This window comes from Salvelinus alpinus, chromosome 12 (genome assembly GCF_045679555.1).
Source record: "Salvelinus alpinus chromosome 12, SLU_Salpinus.1, whole genome shotgun sequence".
Taxonomy (NCBI): domain Eukaryota; kingdom Metazoa; phylum Chordata; class Actinopteri; order Salmoniformes; family Salmonidae; genus Salvelinus; species Salvelinus alpinus.
In genome coordinates this window covers 2,527,479-2,551,533 of record NC_092097.1, presented here as the reverse complement: position 1 = coordinate 2,551,533, position 24,055 = coordinate 2,527,479, and the positions used below count along the sequence as shown (strand labels likewise).

The window sequence follows — 24,055 nt, the reverse complement described above, 5'->3', positions numbered from 1 at the left end:
CCTATAATTTCTCTATTTTTCTCCATCTCTCTCCCCTTCCCTTTTTTCCTCTCTCACTCCCCCTCTCTCTGTCTCACTCTACCGCCTCTCTATCTCCCTTTCTCTCTCTCCCTTCTCCACTCTCCCTTAGTTCATCACACTCGATTCTGACATGTGGTTTTCACTCGAGCATGGTCGGTGTGTGACTCCTCAGCTGACTTACTTACTGTACACTACGTCGGTTTATTTTACATGGCTTGACTAATGTGTGGTTATGAGTGATGGACAACATTCAAGTGTTGGCATCAGCTAGATGTCAGTCAATCGTTCCCGTCTCTTGTGGCAACACCTCCATCTCTAATTTAGTGAAGCCCCTTCCTCCAGCCAGGCGTGAACTCTTGCCTCACTTCCCGAGGGTGTCAAGACAGAAGACTCAGTTATGAATCGAGAGCATGGGACACTATTCAGCTATATTGAAACGATTGCCTTTTCAATCTCTCCAAGTGGAGAAATGTGATACTTTAGCGACGTTTGATGTATTACTTAACATATTACTTACACTTCGTCACAGCAAGCACACCCACAGTTCAGCCTGGTTGGAGTTGTTGAATGTCTTGATCTAACATCTGCTCATGAGCAATCTATCTCTGACAGACTATGGTTATAATATTCAAGATGACAGTACATACAGGTATCCATTTTTCCACATCCTTGATCAACCCTCAATCTATTCATTCTGAGTTCCTTATTTCCATTGTCGACTTTGTGTTGTGAAATGTGGCCTGTCGTAGTGATTCAATTCATTGGAATTGCAGAGATGAGTTTCACAAGAGATGAATTCCAGATGGATGTTGATGGTGCGATTAGATAAAAAAAAAAATATTATAATAATTTCCGTTGGGTTGAAATACTAGTCAAAATAAGATGATAGTTGGTCGATTTTGGGCCCTGTACTTTTTACTATCTACATAAACAATATTGTTTCTTCTGTAAGAAATGATAACCTCCACTTATGTTGGGTATTCTGTTGCCCCTTTTGTTAACAAGGCTATTTCAGAACAACAATCTGCATTATTTTCTTTTTGCTTTACAGAAAGCCTTTGTTCAACTGAAATTGGTACTTGTGCAGGTAAAACTAAGTATATGTTATTTTACAAAAAGCTTCAAATGTGTCTGACACCGAGACAAGACTGAGACACTAAATATGTGGTCTTGAGTCCGGATTCGAGACCAGGACCGGTATCGAGTTTTACGACACTGGTTGTTAGCCTAACTTATGACTATTGAATCTACTCATCACATTAGGAACAGTAGGCTATCTTACATTAGTTTGCAAACGCAATGATAGATGCATGCAATACTTTACTATGAAGGTGATTTTATTTTCTGATTTTATTTTAGCTTCCCCTAACTTGAAACTCACGTGCCGCGTATCTCTAAAGTTGGATGTTTTGGTGTCGCTAGGGCAGTACTGAGGAATGTTTGTTTTTCAGTATCGTGTTTTGTAAGTTACTTTTCTTATTAAATTGCTTGTAAATATTGTATGCTTTTATTGCATTGGATTTGTAAATATTGTGAATGTGTATGATTCTTTGCAAGGCTACCTTGTAAAAGAGGTCTTGGTGTCAGTAAACACAATTCAAATAAAAGAAGAGATATATTTTCTCAATTGAACTCTCAAAGTATTTGAAAGCTAAACAAACACTATTTGAACCCATGTCTATCATTCTACGGTTGTAGTTATGGAATCATTGTTAGAAAATATTTCATTAATTCATGTAGGCTCACTTCTGATGTGTGATATTACGCTGGTATGGTCAATTGACAAAGCCCTTCTCATGACACAGAGAGATCCTGTCGTTTCCCCATCACCGTCAGCCCATTTTATCAGGCCTATATTAGGCTTTGCAACCACCAGACCCTGAGCACTACTTCAATGAGGGGCTCTAACTCAAAGCATGTCCACTCCCAGAGACGCTTCGGCTCTGCTGGGGACCTTAGGAGCTCACTGCATGACAAGCAATGAGATGCCACCATTAGTATGCACCTCGCTCCGACTGCCCCGCGGCTATATCCCAACATATCTCTTATTTGGCACGAGACTAAAGAGCCTCGGCAATCTCGAGTTGCCTGGGAAGAATGGGCAGCATAACTTACTCGGCCACCATTGTTAGACTAACAAAACATTTAAAAGGCACCGCATATGGAAGTAATGGGCCACCAGCGAGAGTGTAATATGTTTTACGTTGAGGAAAGGATGTCAGCAGACACCCTGAAAAAGCATATACGGATGTTTATCTATATGGGCTATCTAGATTCAATTGGATCCTTTATGTGTTCCCCCATTGGTTTATGGAGGGAAGGTACTTGTATATTATACTGATGATATGTGTTCTATTATTAAATAACATAGTATTATGGGGCGATGTAAAAAGAGCCATATCTCGAGGATTATTTTCTCCTTGCAGGAAGCCAATAGAAATATGGTTGAAAGAAAGGACTCCTGTGGTGTAATGTATTCTGAGTTGACCATCTCATTGCCTTAGCAACGGAAGACGATCTACTTTTACGTATGTTGCAATAAACATTGAATATTTAGAGTGTCAACATCAGTGGTAGAACCCCAACCAAAGGATATGTCCAAATAGATTTTCTCATGGCCATTAGTTGGCCGCAACAATTGTTTTCATTTGACTTGGAAGCCAATCTGAACCAGCCATAGAGGCACAGTCAAAATGGCAAAGCAGATACCCTACTTAGCCATCCCTACTTACATTAATACAAGTGTGTTCCCCATAGCCTGCGCTAACTCTAACCCACTGCATCAGAATAAGTGCCAAACGAGTTAGTAGTAGCAACCCTGAGTGATACAGTGCTAGCGTAAATGCTTGATAGCTCTAATTATACATAATTACAGTTCTTGACGTTACAGCCCCACATTAAGTAATTAAACAGAAAAGTAATGAATGTTAGTAAGCAGGATTCATTTGTAGTTATAGTTATGCTGTTATAGACAGATGGCTGTGCCTTAGCTGTCTCCATCACTGGCCTCTATGGAGAGTAGCGGCTGTGCCAAATTCTGTGCTGTTCTAAGTAACTGACTGGCTGTCTTGCAGCGCCCTTGTTTTAAAGAGGTCTGCATCTCCCCCCAGGTGAACAAGCACACAATTGTTTAATTCATTTCAACACTTCATTTCTTAGTGTAGACCTTCAAACGTACAGAAGCATGCACACACACACACAAACACACACACTCGGCTTGGATTTACAGTATACTTCAGCATATGATTTATAGCTGTGCAAATGTGACCTTATATACATTCTAGTTGTTATTCACACATGTCTTTGTTGAATAATATATTGTTATTATTAAACAAGCAATTTGTTTGATATACTGTATGGCGTAGGAAATGTGTCATTTGGTAATGAGAACAAACAGCTCATTGACGTCACTCAAACTGACACGTTGATTATGGATGACAGCGATCTTTTGATGTGATATGTCTCTTCAGAATCATTTATCTCCAACCCGAACCCATTTCACCAGATCACAATAGTATTAAGAAATGTGCTTTCACATTTTCGCCCGAGGTAGAGTCTCCCACCATGTATTTATACATTTCATTTCGAGAGTAGAGCAGTAGCAGATGAAAACATATTACAACTCGGTTTCTCTGAATCAATCCAGGGTAGTGAAATAAATGCACAGTAACGTGTGGGACTTAAAGCGTGCTTAATGAAACAAGTCGTTGTAGCGCTGGCTATCGCCCTCTGCAATAAAGGTGACGCTTCGGCACAGAGTTGTTGAAGGGAGCTTCTCCGTTCGCTCCAGAAGATTAACATGACAGAGAGGAGGTGGTGGGTGGAGGATTCGGGAATAGTGTTGGGGAAGTAGCCTATTTCTGTGAGAGGGAAATATTCCAGGCAATGCTAATGGACACCAGGAGCTCACCACTTTGTCTCCCCATGCCTCTCACTTTCAACTGTACTACAGTGCTCCCTAAATGGTGCACCGTACCACAGGGACTACTGCGTCATCAGTCATCACCAAGACTCCGTTGACACCATTGTGTGCCATCCCCGCCATTACCACAACATATCTGTTCAGACAGTGGTGTTGTCACGTTCCTGACCTGTTTTCTGTTGTTTTTGTTGTGTTTAGTTGGTCAGGGCGTGAGTTGGGGTGGGCATTCTATGTTATGTGTTTCTATGTTGGTTATTGGGTTGCCTGATATGGTTCTCAATTAGAGGCAGGTGTTTTACGTTTCCTCTGATTGAGAACCATATTAAGGTAGGTTGTTTCACATTGTTTGTTGTGGGTGGTTGTCTTCCGTGTCTGTGTATGTTTGCACCACACGGGACTGTTTCGTTTGTTTGTTCGTTTTGTGTAGTCTATTTTCCTGTTCGTGCGTTCTTCGTGTTATGTAAGTTCGTTTGTTCAGGTCTGTTGACTTCGTTTATTATTTTGTAAATTCTCAAGTGTTTTTTTCGTGTTCGTCTTTATCTTTAATAAACATCGTTATGTCCTATAACAACGCTGCGCTTTGGTCCAATCCCTACTCCTCCTCTTCAAGCGAAGAGGAGGAGAACACCCGTTACAGGTGTGTTTTGGCTGAATAAAGGGAAACTTGAATGAAGTCAAATCAGCCCTGAAAAGGAAACCCATCAAAAAATAAAATGCTTGGCTGGCTCCCTTGTGACTAATCAGGGATCTAAAGTTCCAAACCAGGACTGGCTTTTTTCTATTAAAATTGTCTAAACATATATTTTTTAAATATTGAATTACTATAGATGCTCCCAGCTCCAAGATGTTACACAATAGACGCAGTATCTGTAGATGCTATACTACATCAATACGGTAAGGGAGCCAACGAGATGCTCAAGTGCTCCTCTCTAATAGTAATTGTGTGGCATAACGAAACGGAGGCTCTCATACTTTTGTTCAGTTGTTTGCCTTTCCGCAGTCCACAGGGACCCCGTGCTTATCTGCCGAAATAACATTGTGATTCCACCTGAGTGCTCTTTTATCTGGCCTGTAATTCAAGCCATCGATGCCCTTTGTTGAATGTTAGCCTCTGTATGCATTTACCTTATGAGCCTTGGGGAACAATGACTAGCAGCTTATCTGAAAGCCCATTTGAGAGTTACCTTTTGCCTCAGATATTCTGTTGTTGGTCTAGGGCTGGAGCTGGAGCTGAGGCTTTGCTCTCTGTGTGGATGATATTGAATACGCCTCATGAAATTCAGTGACCTTTCTTAGCCAGTACACAGAAGGCAAGGTCTGTAGTTTTGGCCCCAATGCTACACCAGAATTCCTTATAATTCATATTTGATGTGTTCCTTGCATATTGAACCCGAGCTGGCGTCAATACCCGAGTGGCGCAGCGGTCTAATCACTGTATCTCAGTGCTAGAGGGGTCACTACAGACCCTGGTTCGATTCCAGGCTGTATCATAACCGGCCGTGATTGGGAGTCCCATAGGGCGGCACACAATTAGCCCAGCGTCATCCTGGTTAGGGTTTGGTCGGGGTAGGCCATCATTGTAAATAAAATGTTTTTAACTGGCTTGCCTAGTTAAATATAAAAACATCACACTTGAGGTGGCCTATAGCCTAGTTAATAAGCTAGTAAAATATTCACTTTCTGAGAAAACCTCATGCAATAATATTTACTGCACTACCTTACTCACTCTGTTTAGCACATGAACTCACATGTGAATCTTTGAAGAGATGGGTGGGGCTAAAGCTGAAGAAGGTGTGAACGATGCTGAATGGGTATAGAAAAAGTAGAGCTCTCCAGTAGGTGTACCAAAACATTGAAGGTCCATTTTCTCAAAAGTGGCGTTACAAGTTTATCAACATTCAAAGCAGAATTACTTTCCCATTGTTCCTCAACTGCAGTGTATGATATACTATTTTGTAGCTCTGAGTCTGTACTTTTAACCAATGTACAAAAACCATTTAAAATGTTCCTACATAAGACCGAATTGTGGTTGTGGGTCACCTATTAGAAGAGACGTCAAACATCCATTAATTTGCACATGCTCAGCTGCTATGTGCTTCTGAATTTGTTTTTATTGCCAGTAAGTGACACATGTAGAGGACTGTTCCAATTAGACCGTTCAAAAAGCCTTCTTCCTCTGTTCTCTGCTGTTTGACAGTATGTGAAACACACACGTCAAAGCCAGTGTTCAAAGCAGCCCACCATGAAATCGCCTTTCGTCATTGTTCAGTGTCTTTTACCAACATCAAGACCAGTTCTAGAAACATACCAAATAGGCCTAAACAGTCTTCTATGTGTTCATCAGATAAAGTCCAATTAGATATGAAGAAGCACCATTAACTGCTGAGAAGTCATTTATATGAGTAATACACAAATGTGTATATGCGAGTCATTATATCCATTTTCGAGATAGGAAGTTCATGCTAGATAACATCCATTATTTCCTACTCCACCTACAGCCCCCACTCTGCTCGTACAATTGACAGAACTGGGGGGCGGCAGGTAGCCTAGTGGTTCGAGCGTTGGGCCGGTAACCGAAAGGTTGCTGGATCGAATCCCCGAGCTGACAAGGTAAAAATCTGTCGTTCTGCCCCTGAACAAGGCAGTTTAACCCACTGTTCCTAGGCCGTCATTGTAAATAAGAATTTGTTCTTAACTGACTTGCCTAGTTAAATAAAATAAAAATCGGAGGGTTCTTTGGTTGTCCCCATAGGATAACCCTTTTGGGTTCCGTGTGGAATGTGTGGAAAGGGTTCTGAATGGACTTCAAAAGGGCTTTACCTGGAGCCAAAACCGGTTCTTCAAAGGGTTCTCCTATGGGGACAGTCGTATAACACTTTTAGGTTCTAGATAGCACCTTTTTTTCTAAGAGTGTAGACTTTATACTGCAATAGCAAGGGATCCAATTCTTCCCTCTTCTGACAAGCATGGGGCTGTCCCCTTCCCCTCTCCATCGGTCCAATCTCCCCACCAGCGCTAAAAAGTGGGAGCCTGGCAAGGAGGTGCCATATCACTGCTCTGCATTCCAAAGTTAATCTTTGACAAGACAATTTCAGCGGGAGCTCAAGCGTTACTTCCGGAATGATCCTCAGGACTGCTCAGTGCTTAAGTCCCGGGCTTTATTTTTCAGAATCGCACAGCGGCATGACTTAGGAAATGAGCCTCGAGGAGACAACTCTTCAAATGGTATTGATACGCAAACCCATTAAAAAGCCAATTACCCTGTACTTGTTTTATTACGCAGGGCTGCAGAAAGGGGAGCGTAATCGTAAAGAGTCAAGATGAAAACAAAATAGCACCTCAGTTCTGTCATTAATCAACGCCTGGCATGTGTGAAAGCTAATGTTTAATTCACAGCGACATAAATCACCAATGTAAAAACAATATTAAGCTTTGTTATACTTTTATACTGAACAAAAATATATATGCAACATGTGAAGTGTTGGTCCCATTTTTCATGAGCTGAAATCCCAAAATCCCAGAAATGTTCCATAAGCACAAAAAGCTTATTCCTCTAAAATGTTGTGCACAAATTTGTTTACATCCCTGTTAGTGCGAATTTCTCAATTTCCAAGATAATCCATCCACCTGACATGTATGGCCTATCAAGAAGCTGATTAAACAGCATGACCGTTACACAGGTGCGCCTTGTGCTGGGGAAAATATAAGGCCACTAAAATGTGCAGTCATTTTAGAGAACTTAGTAATCCATTCAACCGACCTCACAGCCACAGACCACATGTAACAATGCCAGCCCAGGACCTCCACATTCGGCTACTTCACCTGCGGGATTTTCTGAGGCAGCGGGTGGGGGGGTGGGGGGGTGGGTGCTCAGGAGTATTTCTGTCTGTAATAGAGCCCTTTTATGGGGGAAAACTACTTCTGATTGGATGGGCCTGGCTAATTCCAGTGGGTGGACCTGGCTCCCAAGTGGGTGTGACTATGCCCACCAAGTCATGTGAAATCCATAGATTAGGGCCTAATTGATTGTTTTCTTTTTTCTTGTATGAACTGTAACTCAATAAAATCTTTGAGATTTTTGCATGTTGCGTTCACTATACATTCATTTTACAGGGAGTGGTGATTGCACACAACACTTTCCATATCCTCACCTCTCCCTCGTGTCTCTGTGGCCATGCCTTTATCGATATAAAGCATCGGCAAAAACATGTTTCCATCGTTAGCCTCTTGTTATTATCTCTGTATATCCAGGAGAGATGGCAACATCGCAACTACCTTTTAGGAAACTTTTTATGTACTATTTTTTACATTATTAGCTCAGGAAATGTTATGTGTTATTACATTCAGCCAGGAAGAACTATTGGATATTAGAGCGGCGGTAACTCACCAGAACTACCAGCATTACAACCAGGAATATGACTTCCCTGGAGCAGATCCTTTGTTCACTCTCCCCAGAGCAATTTAACTTATTCCAGAGGCCAACCCAAAACATTGCCGGCAGAGGAGAGGCACTCGAGGCGGCCTGCTGGTTCGACTTAGGAGGCGCGCACACCACCCACCGCTTCCGAGTATATTACTCACTAATGTTCAGTCTTTGGATAACAAAGTTGATGAGCTTAGAGCAAGGATTTCTTTCCAGAGAGACATCGGGGCCTGTAACATACTTTGTTTTACGGAAACATGGCTCTCAGAGTCGGTAAAGCCAGCAGGATTCTCAGTACATCGCACAGACAGGAATAAATATCTCAGAAGGGCGGAGGGGTGTGTTTCATGATTAACAACTCATGGTGTAATTCTACGAACATACAGTAACTAAAGTCCTTTCGTTCACCCGACCTAGAATACTTCACAATTAAATGCCGACCATTGTATCTCCCAAGAGAATTCTCCTCCGTTATTGCCACAGCCGTTTACATCCCACCTGAAGCCGATACCTCAACGGCCCTCAAAGAACCTCACTGGACTTTATGCAAACTGGAAACCACATATCCTGAGGCTGCATTTACTGTAACTGGGAAGTATCCGTGCTTCGAACTATTCAACGCTGGTCTGACTAATCCACGCTTCAGGATTGTTTTGATCACGTGGACTGGGATATGACTGGGATAAACTTGGGAAAATAATCTAGGCGCATACACATATACAGTGACTGAGATTATCTCTATCAGTTTAACAGGAGTCCCAATTCAACGGCTCAGACACAAGACGTATGTGGCAGGGATTACAGACAATCACGGACTACAAAAGGAAAACCAGCCACATCGTCGAGACCGACATCTTGCTTCTGGACAGGCTAAACACATCATAGCTTTGAGGATAACACAGTGCCACCGACTCGGCCCGCTACCAAGGACTGTGGGCTCTCCTTCTTCTCCCTAGCCGTGTCCTCAGAGCATGCGCAGACCAGCTGGCTGGAGTGTTTAAGGGCATATTCAATCTCTCCCTATCCCAGTCTACTGTCCCCACATGCTTCAAGATGGCCATCATTGTTCCTGTACCCAAGAAGGCAAAGGTAACTGAACTTAATGACTATCGCCCCGTAGCCCTCACCTCATCATGAAGTGCTTTGAGAGACTTGTCAAGTATAATATCACCTCTACCTTACCTGCCACCCTAGACCCAATTCAATTTGCTTACCGCCCTAATAGATCCACAGATGATGCAATCGCCATCATTCTGCACACTGCTCTATCCCATCTGGACAAGACTAATACCTATGTAAGAATTCTGTTTATTCAACACCATAGTACCCTCCAAGCTCATCAATAAGCTCGAGGCCCTGGGTCTGAACCCCGCCCTGTGCAACTGGGTCCTGGACTTCCTGACGGGCCACCCCCAGGTGGTGAAGGTAGGAAACATCACCTTCACCCCGCTGATCCTCAACACTGGGGCCCCACAAGGGTGCGTGCTCAGCACCCTCTTGTACTCCCTGATCACCCACGGGACCGCAGTGGAGAAGGTGGAAAGCTTCAAGTTCCTTGCCGTACACATCGCTGACAAACTGAAATTAACCACCCACACAGACAGTGTGGTGAAGAAGGCGCAAAAGAGCCTCTTCAACCTCACGAGTCTGAAGAAATTTGGCTTGTCACCTAAAACCCTCACAAACCTTTACAGATGCACAATTGAAAGCATCCTGTCGGGCTGTATCACCGCCTGGTACGGTAACTGCACCGCCCGCAACCGCAAGGCTCTCCATTGAGTGGTGCAGTCTGCCCAACGCATTACCGTGGGCAAACTACCTGCCCTCCAGGACACCTACAGCACCCGATGTCACAGGAAGGTCAAAAAGATCAGCAAGGACATCAACCACCCGAGCCACTGCCTGTTCACCCCGTTATCATCCAGAAGGCGAGGTCAGTACAGGTGCATCAAACCTGGGACCGAGAGACTGAAAAACAGCTTCTATCTCAAGGCCATCAGACTGTTAAACAGCCACCACTAGCACATTAGAGGCTGCTGCCTATAGGCATAGACTAGGAATCACTGGCTACTTTAAGGAATGGAAAACGAATCACTTTAATAATGTTTATGTCATGTCTTTGGCTATGCCGGATTAAGTGATATGACATGCTATTCTATAAAATCCTTCCTCCGTAATTAATATTACCTGATTGAGCTAATCATGTAAATGTAATTAACTAGAAAGTCGGCGCACCACGAAATAATATTTATAGAGCTGTTATCTTCCGAATAAACTCTTAAAGACCTAGTAATATTTTACATCAATAGCAGTCAATATTAATTGTCACCTTAATTCACTCTCATCTAAAAGTTGTAAATTCTTGGTTATCTTCATGAATCCTGGCTAACAAGTTGAATCAGCAATCCAAAATTGGGTTTAATTATTTATTTACTAAATACCTAACTAATCACACAGAATTACATATACACAGAATGAATCATACCTTGATTACAAATTACGTCATAAAGGAAAACGTCCCTAGCGGACGGAACAGATATGACAGCTGGTTACACAAAAGAAAAGGGGCCTGGGTTTGAGTGAAAGAGCGGGAAGACTGAAGACAAAGGGAGAAGCGATGTCTCTATCGTAAATACAGTATCTTATGCATTCTAAATTACCGCCCATTTGGAAAAGGAAAATGCAATAAATATTTACTCTGCGCTTCGGTAGGTTGGTGGTAGATGGAAGGCCGTGTTGCCCAACCGAGTCCTTTGTCCTTTGAAGAATGTCTCTGGTGGTAAATTGAATACGTTGTAGTAATGTCGTTGTGTGGTAGACAGGATACTCTGTCTGTCCTTTCCTAGCCCACGTTTGCAGCTGCTGTTGCTAACTCTTAACTCTGAGGTATCACTTCTGTAGTGAATAAGAGTTCAAAGTTCATACCATTCGCAACCAAAGCTGAGGTTGAGGTTGGCTTAGTTCTGTAGTTGACATGTTAGTCCTTTTAACGTATGGACCGTCGTCCTCACATCCTCGGAACAGGAGGTTATATTTTCGTCAAGGCTTTATATAGTGGAGCGAGAAGGGTGTGTTTGAAAAGTTTTATAACCCATGTCTCTTCATAGGGGCGGGTCACTGATTGAGCAGAGCCCTACCTAACCTTATGAAAACTTTCATCTCTTCACCAATAATTTTATATTCAAACAACAATTCCATGTGAATCTGATAACTACAATGTGCAGACTTTCCACTGTAGAGTTTATGTCCTCCTATTATTGATGAGAATGTCTCAGATGACAACCGAACTGACATCATATTCATTAAGTACCAACGCATATGTTCAATTGGTCGGATTACCAGAATATAGTTAATTTCCCCCCACCTTCTGATATTCCCAGAATCTCTATGTTAACCAAAGGATTTTCAAATGTCACATCAGTAGGGTAGAGAGAGGAAAACGGGGGGAAGAGGTATTTATGACTGTCATAAACCTACTCCCAGGCCAACGTCATGACATTTGCATATCTGGCATTACTCATCTCATATGTATATACTGTATTCTATATTATTCTACTCATGTATATACTGTTTTCTGTACTATTCTACAGTATCTCATTCACTGAATAATGTTTACATATCTTGCATTACTCATCTCATGTGTATACACTGTATTCTATACTATTCTACAGTATCTTAGTCCGTTCCGCTCTGACATCGCTCGTCCATATGTATATAGTCTTAATTTATTCCTGCTTAGATTGGTGTGTATTGGGTATACGTTGTTAGATATTACTTGTTAGATATTACTGCACTGTCGGAGCTAGAAGCACAAGACTGTTGATACACTCACAATGACATTTGCGAATCACGTGTATGTGACCAATACAATTTGATTTGATGAATACAGTATGGAGGTTTGAGCTGATATTCTAAAGGTTATATCAGACTATGGATGTGTCCCAAATGGCACCCTATTCCCTATACAGTGTAGTACTTTTGACCAGAGTTCTATGGATCCTGGTCAAAAGTAGTGCACTATACTATACATTTAAAAATATATATACTGTACAAGGAATAGGATGCCATTTGGGACTCAAAGAGATTGAGAGTACTGTAGGAAAAAGAGATTGAGAGTACTGTAGTTAGTGGATGTGAGGGGGCCCTGTGTGTTCTGCTATCTGAGACCATCATCATGATGGCTGACCTCTGTGTTGGGATCGGAGCCAATGTCGCGCCACGGGCGTACCGCATCGCTCTTCAGCCGTGGACTGGGAGCCACAAAGGTAATTTTCGCCTCCCTGTGACTGTAATTCCCACTCCAGATAACAACGTGGAGGAAAATTTGTATTATCCCACTGACTGGGAAAAAGCAGCAAGTCCTAAAACAGGATAAATGTATCTCAGCGTTCCCTTCTTCCCACTCTAGGCTCCACAGCAACTGGGATCGTGGTGATAAATGTTGCCATGCAGGCATTCAGACAGTATCATTGCCACAAGATATTTTCATACCCAACAGTGTTCAATGATAGATTGCTTTTGGCGAACAAATGTAAGGAAGAAACTTCTCAACCATTGTGTAGGTGCCATTGATACTTTGATTGGTCGTTGATCTCCTATAGTTCAAGCCTATTGGGTAGATAACATCGAAGCAGGTGCTAATTTTATAGGCGTGAGCCTTGGGGAGTTGTAGTCCCAGGCGTGGGTTGGGGATGTCTTTCTCTGTGGCTTAACCAGAGGATTATCGACGCTGCGTTGGGCTAACTGTCAATGAGGCTGAAGTGTGTTCCTCTTGTCCCGACCAATATTGTTGTCAGAATTTTCAGCCCCTTATTTTGACTGAGACTCAATTTCCTCATTGAGGTGTGACCAATGGATCTCTGTTGATGTTCTGTTTAGTAATGAGAGCTGGTAATCATGAGACGGGAAGTCGCTGTCTGCTTCGCAGTGAGACAAAAACAGTCAAAGACTACGGAAACCGATGATTTCAAGAAACAATGATTTTAATATTTGGAGAATTTTGCACTTTTCAAACACCTGATACAGATTTTTCCTGCAATCTAGAGCCATAATCATTATGCTTAATTCTGTCAAAAAAATATACACTACCATTAAAAAGTTTGGGGTCACTTAGAAATGTCCTTGTTTTGAAAGAAAAGCAAAAAAAATTGTCAATTAAAATAACATCAAATTGATCAGAAATACAGTGTAGACATTGTTAATGTTGTAAATTACTATTGTAGGTGGAAACAGCTGATTTGTAATGGAATATATACATAGGCGTACACAGGAATATATACATAGGCGTACACAGGCCCATTATCAGCAACCATCACTCCTGTGTTCCAATGGCACGCTGTTAGCTAATCCAAGTTTATCATTTTAAAAGGCTAATTGATCATTAGAAAACCCTTTTGCAATTATGTTAGCACAGCTTTAAACTGTGTGCTGATTAAATAAGCAATAAAACTGTACTTTCGACTAGTTGAGTATCTGAAGCATCAGCATTTGTGGGTTCGATTACAGGCTCAAAATGGCCAGAAACAAAACTTTCTTCTGAAACTCATCAGTCTATTCGTGTTCTGAGAAATGAAGTCTATTCCATGCTAGAAATTGCCAAGAAACTGAAGATCTCGTACAATGCTGTGTACTACTTTCTTCACAGAAGAGCGCAAACTGTCTCTAACCAGAATAGAAAGAGGAGTGGGAGGCCCCGGTGCACAACTGAGAACAACTGAGCAAGAGGACAAGTACATTAGAGTGTCTAGTTTGAGAAACAGACGCCTCACAAGTCTTCAACTAGCAGCTTCATTAAATAGTCCCGTGTGGCTCAGTTGGTAGAGCATGGCGCTTGCAACGCCAGGGTTGTGGGTTCATTCCCCACGGGGGGACCAGGATGAATATGTATGAACTTTCCAATTTGTAAGTCGCTCTGGATAAGAGCGTCAGCTAAATGACTTAAAATGTAAAATGTAAATGTAGTACCTGCAAAACACCAGTCTCAACGTCAACAGTGAAGAGGCGACTCCGGGATGCTGGCCTTCTAGGCAGAGTTGCAAAAAAATTGCCATATCTCAGACTGGCCAATAAAAAGAAAAGATTAAGATGGTCAAAAGAACACAGACACTGAACAGAGAAACTCTGCTTAGAAGGCCAGCATCCCGGAGTTGCCTCTTCACTGTAAATGAGTGTAAATGAGAACTTGTTCTCAACTGGCCTACCTGTTTAAATAATGGTGAAATAAAATAAATTAAAAAAACAGCGTTGTACGAGATCTTGGTTTGGGTTGGACCTCCAGATTGAAGGAAAAGCAGCCAACAAGTGCTCAGCATATGTGGGATCTTCTTCAAGGCTGTTGGAAAAGCATTCCAGGTGAAGCTGTTTGAGAGAATGCCAAGAGTCTGCAAAATTGTCATCAAGGCAAAGGGTGACTATTTTGAAGAATCTAAAATCTAAAATATATGTTTATCACTTTTTTGGTTACAGCATGATTCCATATGTGTTATTTCATAGTGTTGATGTCTTCAATATTATTCTTCAATGTACAAAATAGTAAAAATAAAGAAAAACCCTGTAATGATTAGGTGTGTCCAAACTTCAACTGGTACTGTATGTCAATTGTTCTGCATATCTAAGCGTACCTCTGTCTGCATCCCCCTGACTGGTAGTTTTGTTTTTTATGAACTAAATATTCTTCTCTGCAGCCTTGCTAAAATCTGGGTAAAATATTGAAAGGAATGTGAGTCTTATTCAGTACATTTAGTTATTGCTTGCTTTTCAAAAAATCTTACAACCTTGCCAGACATGTCAGCTTAGATAGTTAGCCAAGCTAGCTACTCTAACTTGATTGATAGCCTGAAATGGTTTCTTGCTATCTAGTTATGAGGTTGGGAGATTGGAAAGCTACTGTGCATTCGGAAAGTATTCAGACCCATTGACTTTATCCATGTTTTGTTATGTTACAGCCTTATTCAAAAATTGATAAAATTGGGGCCTCGAGCACTGCAAATTGGGGTCTAGGGCACTGCATCGCAGCGCTAGCTGTGCCACCAGAGTCTCTGGGTTCGCGCCCAGGCTCTGTCGCAGCCGGCCGCGACCGGGAGGTCCGTGGGGCGACGCACAATTGGCCTAGCGTCGTCCGGGTTAGGGAGGGTTTGGCCGGTAGGGATATCCTTGTCTCATCGCGCTCCAGCGACTCCTGTGGCGGGCCGGGCGCAGTGCGCGCTAACCAAGGGGGCCAGGTGCACGGTGTTTCCTCCAACACATTGGTGCGGCTGGCTTCCGGGTTGGAGGCGCGCTGTGTTAAGAAGCAGTGCGGCTTGGTTGGGTTGTGCTTCGGAGGACGCATGGCTTTCGACCTTCGTCTCTCCCGAGCCCGTACGGGAGTTGTAGCGATGAGACAAGATAGTAATTACTAGCGATTGGAATCCACGAAAATTGGGGAGAAAAGGGGGTAACATTTTTATAAATCAATAAAATAAGAATAAAAATTGATAACATTTTTATTTTTTCCTCATCAATCTACACACAATACCCCAAAGACAAAGTGAAAACAGATGTTTGCTAATTTTTTACAAATAAAAAACAGAAATACCTTATTTACATAATTTTTCAGACCCTTTGCTATGAGACTCGAAATTGAGCTCAGGTGCATCCTGTTTCCATTGATCATCCTTCAGATGTTTCTGCAACTTGATTGAAGTCCACCTGTGGTATAATCAATTGATTGGACATGATTTGGAAAGGCACACACCTGTCTATATAAGGTCCCACAGTTGACAGTGCATGTTAGAGCAAAACCAAGCCATGAGGTTAAAGGAATTGTCCATAGAGCTCAGAGACAGGATTGTGTCGAGACACAGATCTGGGGAAGGGTACCAACAAATGTCTGCAGCATTGAAGGTCCGTAAGAACACAGTGGCCATCATTCTTAAATGGAAGAAGTTTGGAACCACCAATACTCTTCCTAGTGTTGACTGCCCGGCCAAACTGAGCATTCGAGGGAGAAGGGCCTTTGTCAGGGAGGTGACCAAAAAGTCAAGGGGTCTGAATAAATTCCAAAGGCACTGTATCTAACTACACACTTAGCGGGTGTTCTGAGGCAGTCATTAAATAAAAAGTGTTTTCAAGAACAACTTTAGTAACAATGGTTTTGGGAAACAGCTCAGAGATTTATCGATGCACCTACGAAGGTTCTAACAATGAACTTAGGTTCCAAGATGCTTTTGGGAAACCCGGCCCAGGTCAGCCGAATGGAAACAATGGACAATGCCTTTCACTTTTTTATTAATGGGCGAATGAACTCCAGGACGGCAGGATTATAAATTGATTGCATTTCAATGTTGAGATAGGTTTCATGTCCATTGTTAGCAGATGAGCTTTGCTTATAATTTATTTGAGGGTGTTATTAGTTTGCCTCCCCCTTTCACTCATTAGAGGCTGCTATGATCTTCCCTGGTGATTTGGCCGCTTTTAAATATAAAAAAAACACTCACCTTTGAGCAGTGCTGTGTAGCAGGTTTAAGTTGCGAAGTGTTCAATTTGCAGAAACCTGGCCCTGACTGGAGCAGTTGCCACCGAGGGAGGCCTCACCATCGAAGCGGTTAAGGCTGTGCTTTGTTCCTGGAGAAAGAGAAAATAATACAGTCTCGGTGTGGTTTCAGAACCAAGATCTATTTTTCTTTTCTCAAACAGAGTGATAAAAACCTATTTCTATGCCGGCTGATATCAACAGGTAAAAATGTACTTCTCGACAAGCTTTCGCAAGCATTTTGTTGTTTTAAAAAAAACTGACAAGACCTTCTAAAGGAATTCTAGACGTGTATTTTATGAAACAATTATGAAAAGAACATCAATAGGAATAAGTAACTATTTGAAAATAAACACTCACCCAAATTGAACTTGTGTATTTGCCTTTGTTTTGTGCAAATGTCTAAACTCAATTTTCAATGTAACAGAGCTAAGACCTTAACTACATCTCTTCATGGAATTGGTGTCCATGACCACGCAGATCTAAAATCATTGTTGGAATTATTAGCTATTTAAATATCCCATTAAAGAAGGTAACCATTAACTGTCAACATTTGACATTAGTTGTAAACAAATACATTAATAGAACACAGTGTACACACCTTCAAGAGAAAATTACAAAATATCAATACCCAGGGCCGAACAAAAGCCCCCCCCCCCTTATTTATAATTATGTGACTAAATGAATGACCTTTTATGCTTTAAAAGCTTTTCCTGCCAGTTGAACTGGAAGTCAATTCCTCTTTAATACCAAAGTTGCTGTGTTTACAAGCAATAAATTACTGTATTAATTAAGAGGTACATTGAGGTTTGGAAACAGGCAGAGCTTAACTGCAAGAGGGAGGCACTGGTGTCGGCGACTCGATCAAGCTATTTGCATTCAGGCGCATTGCTGTACCAATTATTGATTTCCCACTTATCAGATTAGCCGAGGACCCCCGAGGTGTTGTTCCTCACCCCTGTCTAACAGCATCATAGTATCCAGCTTCCAATAAGAGAAGGTCAACGAGGCTGGCTGGCGTGATATTGAAAAGGCCAAGTGAAATTCCTACACTAAGCCTATGGGCTTGTCTCGCGCCCTTCGTTTTCCTCCTGTTACTATGGGATATGTGTAAAACATAGTGGAGCGATGTCACTTTGATGCCCTATTGCTGTGATGAAGAAAGGTATGTAGTGACGAGCAGCGGGAAACTGTGAACGAACGTGTGTTGGCATTGCCCCAGATGAAGCTGGATTGCAATAATTAGGGCATGGCGAGGGGAGAGGAAGCGAATCATGCAGGGCCATTACACATCGAGGACAGGGAACATATGGGGTCCACCCCGCGCGGCTCTGTGGCGTCAGCCCGCCACAGCTGCCTTTGCCGTGGAGGCGGAGTGTGAAGGGACCGGGGAATTGGGCATGTTAAATGTGTGAAATGGGCTGAGGCTCATTGGCACGGGCTGGGAATGCACTCTCCTTTCCCTGGGACCTTGGACAGGCCCCTGAGTGGGGGTGTAGCCAGGGTGTAGTAGAGCAGTTCTACGGGAGAGTGGTCTGAAATCCTTCAAAACAGAAGAGGCGAAAGAGGAGGAGCTGCACTGTTTCAACCCCAGCTGCTCCACGGCTGGGCTGCTGGGCGGCAGCTGACTGTCCCCACTTTGTCTCAGATTTACAGCTTCGCAGTTGAACCCTTTTGTCTATGTTTCCAGTGCACTGGCCTTCCGAGGGACACTGCCGATTATTCAACTAATCTAGAACCATGGTAAATAGGAGGCTTTTATTGTCAGGATTTTTTTTTGTAATGTCCAGAAAACCAGATTTAACACCATCTGTAAATACACACCGTGTTCTGTCCGTTAAATAATTTTCTAACCAGCTACACGCAGCTGGTTCAGGCCAATTAAATAAATCCTCTGAATTAGTCATGAGTGATCCACAGTGTCAAAAGCCTTAGACAGGTTTCTTCCTATCCATACAATTAATAACATAATTTAAAACTATAGTGGCAGTAGAAATGGTGCTATGACCAGGTCTGAAACTTGAGTGATGTTCATTTAGAATACATTTCATAGTTAAAAAAGATCTAAGTTAAGTATTTACCAAGGATTCTAAGATTTTAGCTAGGCAAGAGAGTTTGGAAATGGGGCGATAATTATTTAGGTCACACGGGTCCCCACATTTAGGAAGGGGAAGTACCGTATATGGGCCACCTTCCAGACCCTGGGGATGGATCCAGAAACCACCGTCAGGTAATAAATATGTGTTTTGAGTTTCCGCTAGCAGTGGAAAGGATCAAGCAAATCTGCCCGAGTGGACTTTTTTTCCCACATCAATCTTAAGAAAGGCATCTAGCACATCACAAATACATAAAAAATAAATATGAAAACAAAGATTCACTAGAAGTTGACTTGATCTTCCATTGAGCCAACTGGGGGGCTTGGAGAGGGAAGAGCAGTCGCCTGACTGTCCACGGTCAATCACACCGCTATTTCTTTCAAATAAAAAGCCTGCCATGATAAAATGTTGATTTAAAAGCATAAACATATTGATAATGATGCCAGAGTCTGACACAATTTGCTTAAGCAGGGAAGGAGAAGAATTTCCATGCTTCAGTGCATTTACTGTTTTCCAAAATATACACGGATCAGCAGAGTCTGAGAGAGAACATAGAATGTAGCTTGATTTAGCTTTCTTAATTGAGGAAGTGCATCTATTTCTCGATTGCCTAAAAGCTGCCAATCAGTTACCGAATCAGTTTTTCTAGCCTTGGTCCAGGCCTGATTTCTCATCATAATGAGATCGGAAAGTTTTACAGAGAACCAAGGATTAGTTATATTTTTAACTCTATGGCGTGTTTGTCTGCCAGAGATATACAAATATCTAGAGCCAATTCAGGGTCAGGCATGCAGCTTATAGAGGAAATCCTATCCTGGAGGGACGACTCCTGTGGAGAATAAAAATAAATAAAAATCCTAATTAAATGAGGATCAATGTTTTTCTGTTTTGTATCTCTAATACATGCATTAGGAAAGTGATAACTGATGTCATTAGCCAAAACACCACTCGATTAAGTACTTGTGGGGGCTATTTGTCAAAATTAAAGAAGTTTGCAGGGTTTCTTACATTAATCTGTGTAGGTTTGGAGATTAGTTTAGCGAGAAGGAGGAGACTCCACACAAATTGGGGTATATATACTGTATTACCACTATTGGAAATGTGTTTTTGTCATTTCAGCTGTTCGATCCTTTGGGGTGAATAAACTTGGCTTTCATAGAGTCTGTCGACTTCTTACTCAGGCTCTAAATATCAAACAGTTTAGTCAGGTTAAATTTGAGACAAATATTCTTCAAAAGACCAGAATACTCTGAAATAGTATCAACAGCATCCGCCAGTACAGAAGGGGGGTGGTAAATCCCTGCTACAAACAAACACAAAACCCTTTTGGGGATAGTGACAGTTAGAGAACATGATTGCCACTCGGCCCACCTATGGCTATTGTCTTACCATCGCCAATTCTTATTCATTGTCTTTATATTGCGGCAAAAGGAGCATGGACATTGAGAAAGAAGCTGTTTAAACAGGCATGATGTTTGGTACTGTATTTCTGGGCTAGTGGTGGTTGGTACTGTAGTTGCTCGAGGGCCTCTCCCCTTGCATAATCAGTGTGGAGCTGGTCAGGAGCGATTTCGCTCTTTTTACTCACCGGTTGATTGGATTAATGGCTGCCCATATTACTATTGATCTGAGTACCCCGCGACCTATAGGCCTTTTATTTTTACTCTGCCCATTTCTCCACAGTTTTAACAGCACACCTGGGGAATAAATATGTACTTTATTACACTTGTATCAGTGTGTATGGGAGTAGGTGGGCCTCAAACCTACTATTAGAAATATATTCTATTCTTATTTACAATAAAGTGAAACGGTTGACCTGATATGGATGAAAATACCTTCAAATTAAAGCTGACAGTCTGCACTTTAACCTCATAGTCATTGTATCATTTCAAATCCAAAGTGCTTGAGTACAGAGCCAAAACAACAACAACTAAGTTATCACTGTTCCAATACTTTTGGAGCTCACTGTACATGTGGTGCAGGGAATAAAAGTCCAAAATTTCAATTCATTATATTAAATCCAATTTTCATGACAATTCCATAAAATGTATTTTAAACAATGTTCAGATCCCTGAAACTTGTTTACCTCTGGCCATGGTTTGCTAACATTTTCATGTCAACAAAATGTCACTTTTATAGATTTTCCTGTCTCTCATGTTCATTTTGAAAGTCTCTCCATATGACCCCATGGTTCTTCTACCATGTAAAACTTGTGAGGACATGTAACACCCCAGTATTTCAGGTAGACACTTCTAGAGGTTAAAAGGTGCCTTGGTTTACATTCATCACATTGGCTGTGTGTTGATGCTGGAGAGAGGCTGTGTTTTGTGTGTGTGCACGTTTGTGTTTGTGTGAGTTTTTGCGTTTCAAATTTCAAGTTTTATTAGTCGTATGTACGGGATACACGTGGTATACAGCGTCCAATGAAATGTTTACTTGCAGGTTCCTTTCACGACAATGCGACAGCAATAAGAAATAATCAAATATATGAACATGGACGTATGTGTGTGTACACTTGAGCCAGTGTGTGTGAATCTGTGAGTCAATTTGTGTGTGTGTGAGTCAGTGTGTTGGCAAGATGGGATTGGCGAGAGTGCTGATGTAAAACAGCGGTGGCTGAGGCGAATAAGACATTTTATCAGCCTAGATTCCGGACCCAAGGTTGGGATGATTGATACTGTATGTCCTCTGTGCATAACCCATTGATGTGCTTCAGATAATTTCAGTGATGAATCGTCTGATTCCGCATGCCATCCTATGGCCCTAGCTACATTAGCAGATGCCATTTATCATTGGCGAGTTAAAACGTTTCGGACAAAATTTGCCTAGGAAGAGGTTGTCGTTATTTCAACCCTGTCATTTGCTCTCCACTGACACATTTAAGTTCTCATTTGTGTCAGGGAATTCATTATGGTTAAGGGGAGCTGCGCTTGCTGCTAATGTGCTAACGTTCTAGTAATTATTATTATTATTACTATTATATATTTTTTACCATTCTTTAACTAGGCAAGTCGGTTAAGAACAAGTTCTTATTTACAATGACGGCCTACACCGACCAAACCCGGACGACGCTGGGCCAATTGTGCGCCACCCTATGGGAGCCCCAATCACGGCCTGTTGTGATACAGCCTGGATTTGAATGGAAGCCGAGGGGCTACCCTTGATAAGTGTATCAGTTAGAATCAGGTAATCAAGATAAATTACATCAGTCCTTCCATGGAATGGTCTACCGAGTTAATCTACAGCGATTATGATTTTAAAGTGTCCAGAGACCATTTTTGTAATAACTCAACCTAATCGTCTAATTGTCACACTTTGGAAGAAAAGTCTTTATGATTCAGACCACATGCCTTATGCCAGAACTCTCCCAGCACTTTTTGCCCACTGTAGAATAGCCTACTGCCAAATGTGAGTCAAGCTATAAAACCACATACGCTCGGTATGTCGGTGTATGTTGTTTTACATCAGAGTAGTGGATATATTGTAAGGCACACAAGCCAGAATATTGCCAGGGTGGACATTTGCCTGGCTTGATGTTCAGTTATCAAAGCAACGTCCCTGAGAATATATGTCACCTCAATATATTCTTTGTTACTCCAGCAGCACGTCTTCTCACACCTTTTCATCCCTCTTCCTGTCTGAATCTCACCCATTTTACACGGCTTTTTAATCTCTGCTCTCTTGCTTTCTCTTTCTTCTCTCCCTGCACATTTCAATAGTATTTTACAGTACAAGTACAACAGTTTACTGTGGCAGTAGTTGTTCCTCAGGCATTCCTCATACTTCATGGGTCTGGGTTCAAATAGTGAGTTAAAATAGTATGTGTTTTCTTTCAAATACTTTTGAGTGTTTGATTGAGCCTATAGTGCCAGAGGGGCGGGGCTTTCACTTTGAGCTGCACTCTGTCAAGTGCAGCTCAAGTATTTGAAAGAATACAAATCATATTTGAACCCAGGTCTGTTGAACAACAAATCGGTCTGTTCTAGGCCAGAAATACTCCTCCCTCGTCTCAGCTCACGTCTTGGTTCTTTCTCGTCCCTGATAGGTTCTTTCATGGTGGTGAACGGCTCCGGCCGGGCGTCGGGACAGAAGGCCCACCTGCTCCTGCCTACTCTGAAGGAGAACGACACCCACTGCATCGACTTCCACTACTCTCTATCCAGTCGCGACGGCTCCAGTCCCGGGACGCTCAATGTCTACATTAAGGTGAACGGCGGCGCCCAGGGAAACCCTGTGTGGAATGCCTCCGGCTCGGTGACCGAGGGCTGGGTCAAGACCGAGCTGGCCATCAGCACCTTCTGGCCTAACTCCTATCAGGTGAGGGGAGAGCTTCAGTGTTCACACATACATCTGTGAGGTGTTCATTAGGGGCCACAATGGATAAAAAAAAATAAAGACTGTCTTCCTCCGTTTGATGTAATGCAATATGTTTAATATGTTCATGACACTGCGATCACACCAACTATAGGCATGCTCAATCCACTGTTCAGAACCGGTGTGTGGTAGGCCTATTGCTGGAAATGTGATTTCTTAATATTTTAGTTGTGATTGATATTGCCTGTCTTACCTGTGTGATGAGGTTCGACAACTCAGTTATTTCCTAATGTAACCCAATTAGTTTATTTTCAGTCTTCTTAGCTAGCCAATAGGGTTAAGAAATTGCTTAAACTTGAATATAAATCATTTTTGACTAACAGGAATACTCATGCCCTGCCATCTATTTCTCGCCCTGAAAGTCCTCGCGTTCATTACTGCTTATTTGCCGACCTTTTTAAAACAGTTGTTCACTTCATGAATAAGATTGCATCCCCAATGGCACCTTATTCCTTATTTAGTGCACTACTTTGGACCAGGGCCCATGGCATTGGAGACACAATCCAAGTTTTAAAGGCAAAGCTGAAACATTGCCATGGTAATTAGTTCTCTCTCTAGAATATGAGCGGTATGCTAATTTTCATCTGCTGGAGCTTTACACGCAGAGGCAACCTTTGTGCACCGCAACTTTCATCCAATTTGACTGAAATGGCCCTCAATGAGTCTATTTCATTCTATTTTCAGTCCTCAACTCTCGCTGAAATGGGTCT

At 42.1% G+C, this 24,055-nt stretch overlaps 1 protein-coding gene across 8 annotated transcripts in view; it reads left to right on the top strand.

The window, feature by feature from the left end:
- LOC139535357 (receptor-type tyrosine-protein phosphatase T) overlaps positions 1–24,055 on the top strand; it is a 504,254-nt gene that overhangs the window by 120,609 nt on the left and 359,590 nt on the right. For all 8 annotated transcript variants that reach the window (XM_071334697.1, XM_071334695.1, XM_071334698.1 and 5 more), the window contains exon 3: positions 23,017–23,288. In XM_071334697.1, coding sequence (XP_071190798.1) covers positions 23,017–23,288 — 272 coding nt within the window. The remainder of the gene's footprint in view (positions 1–23,016; positions 23,289–24,055) is intronic.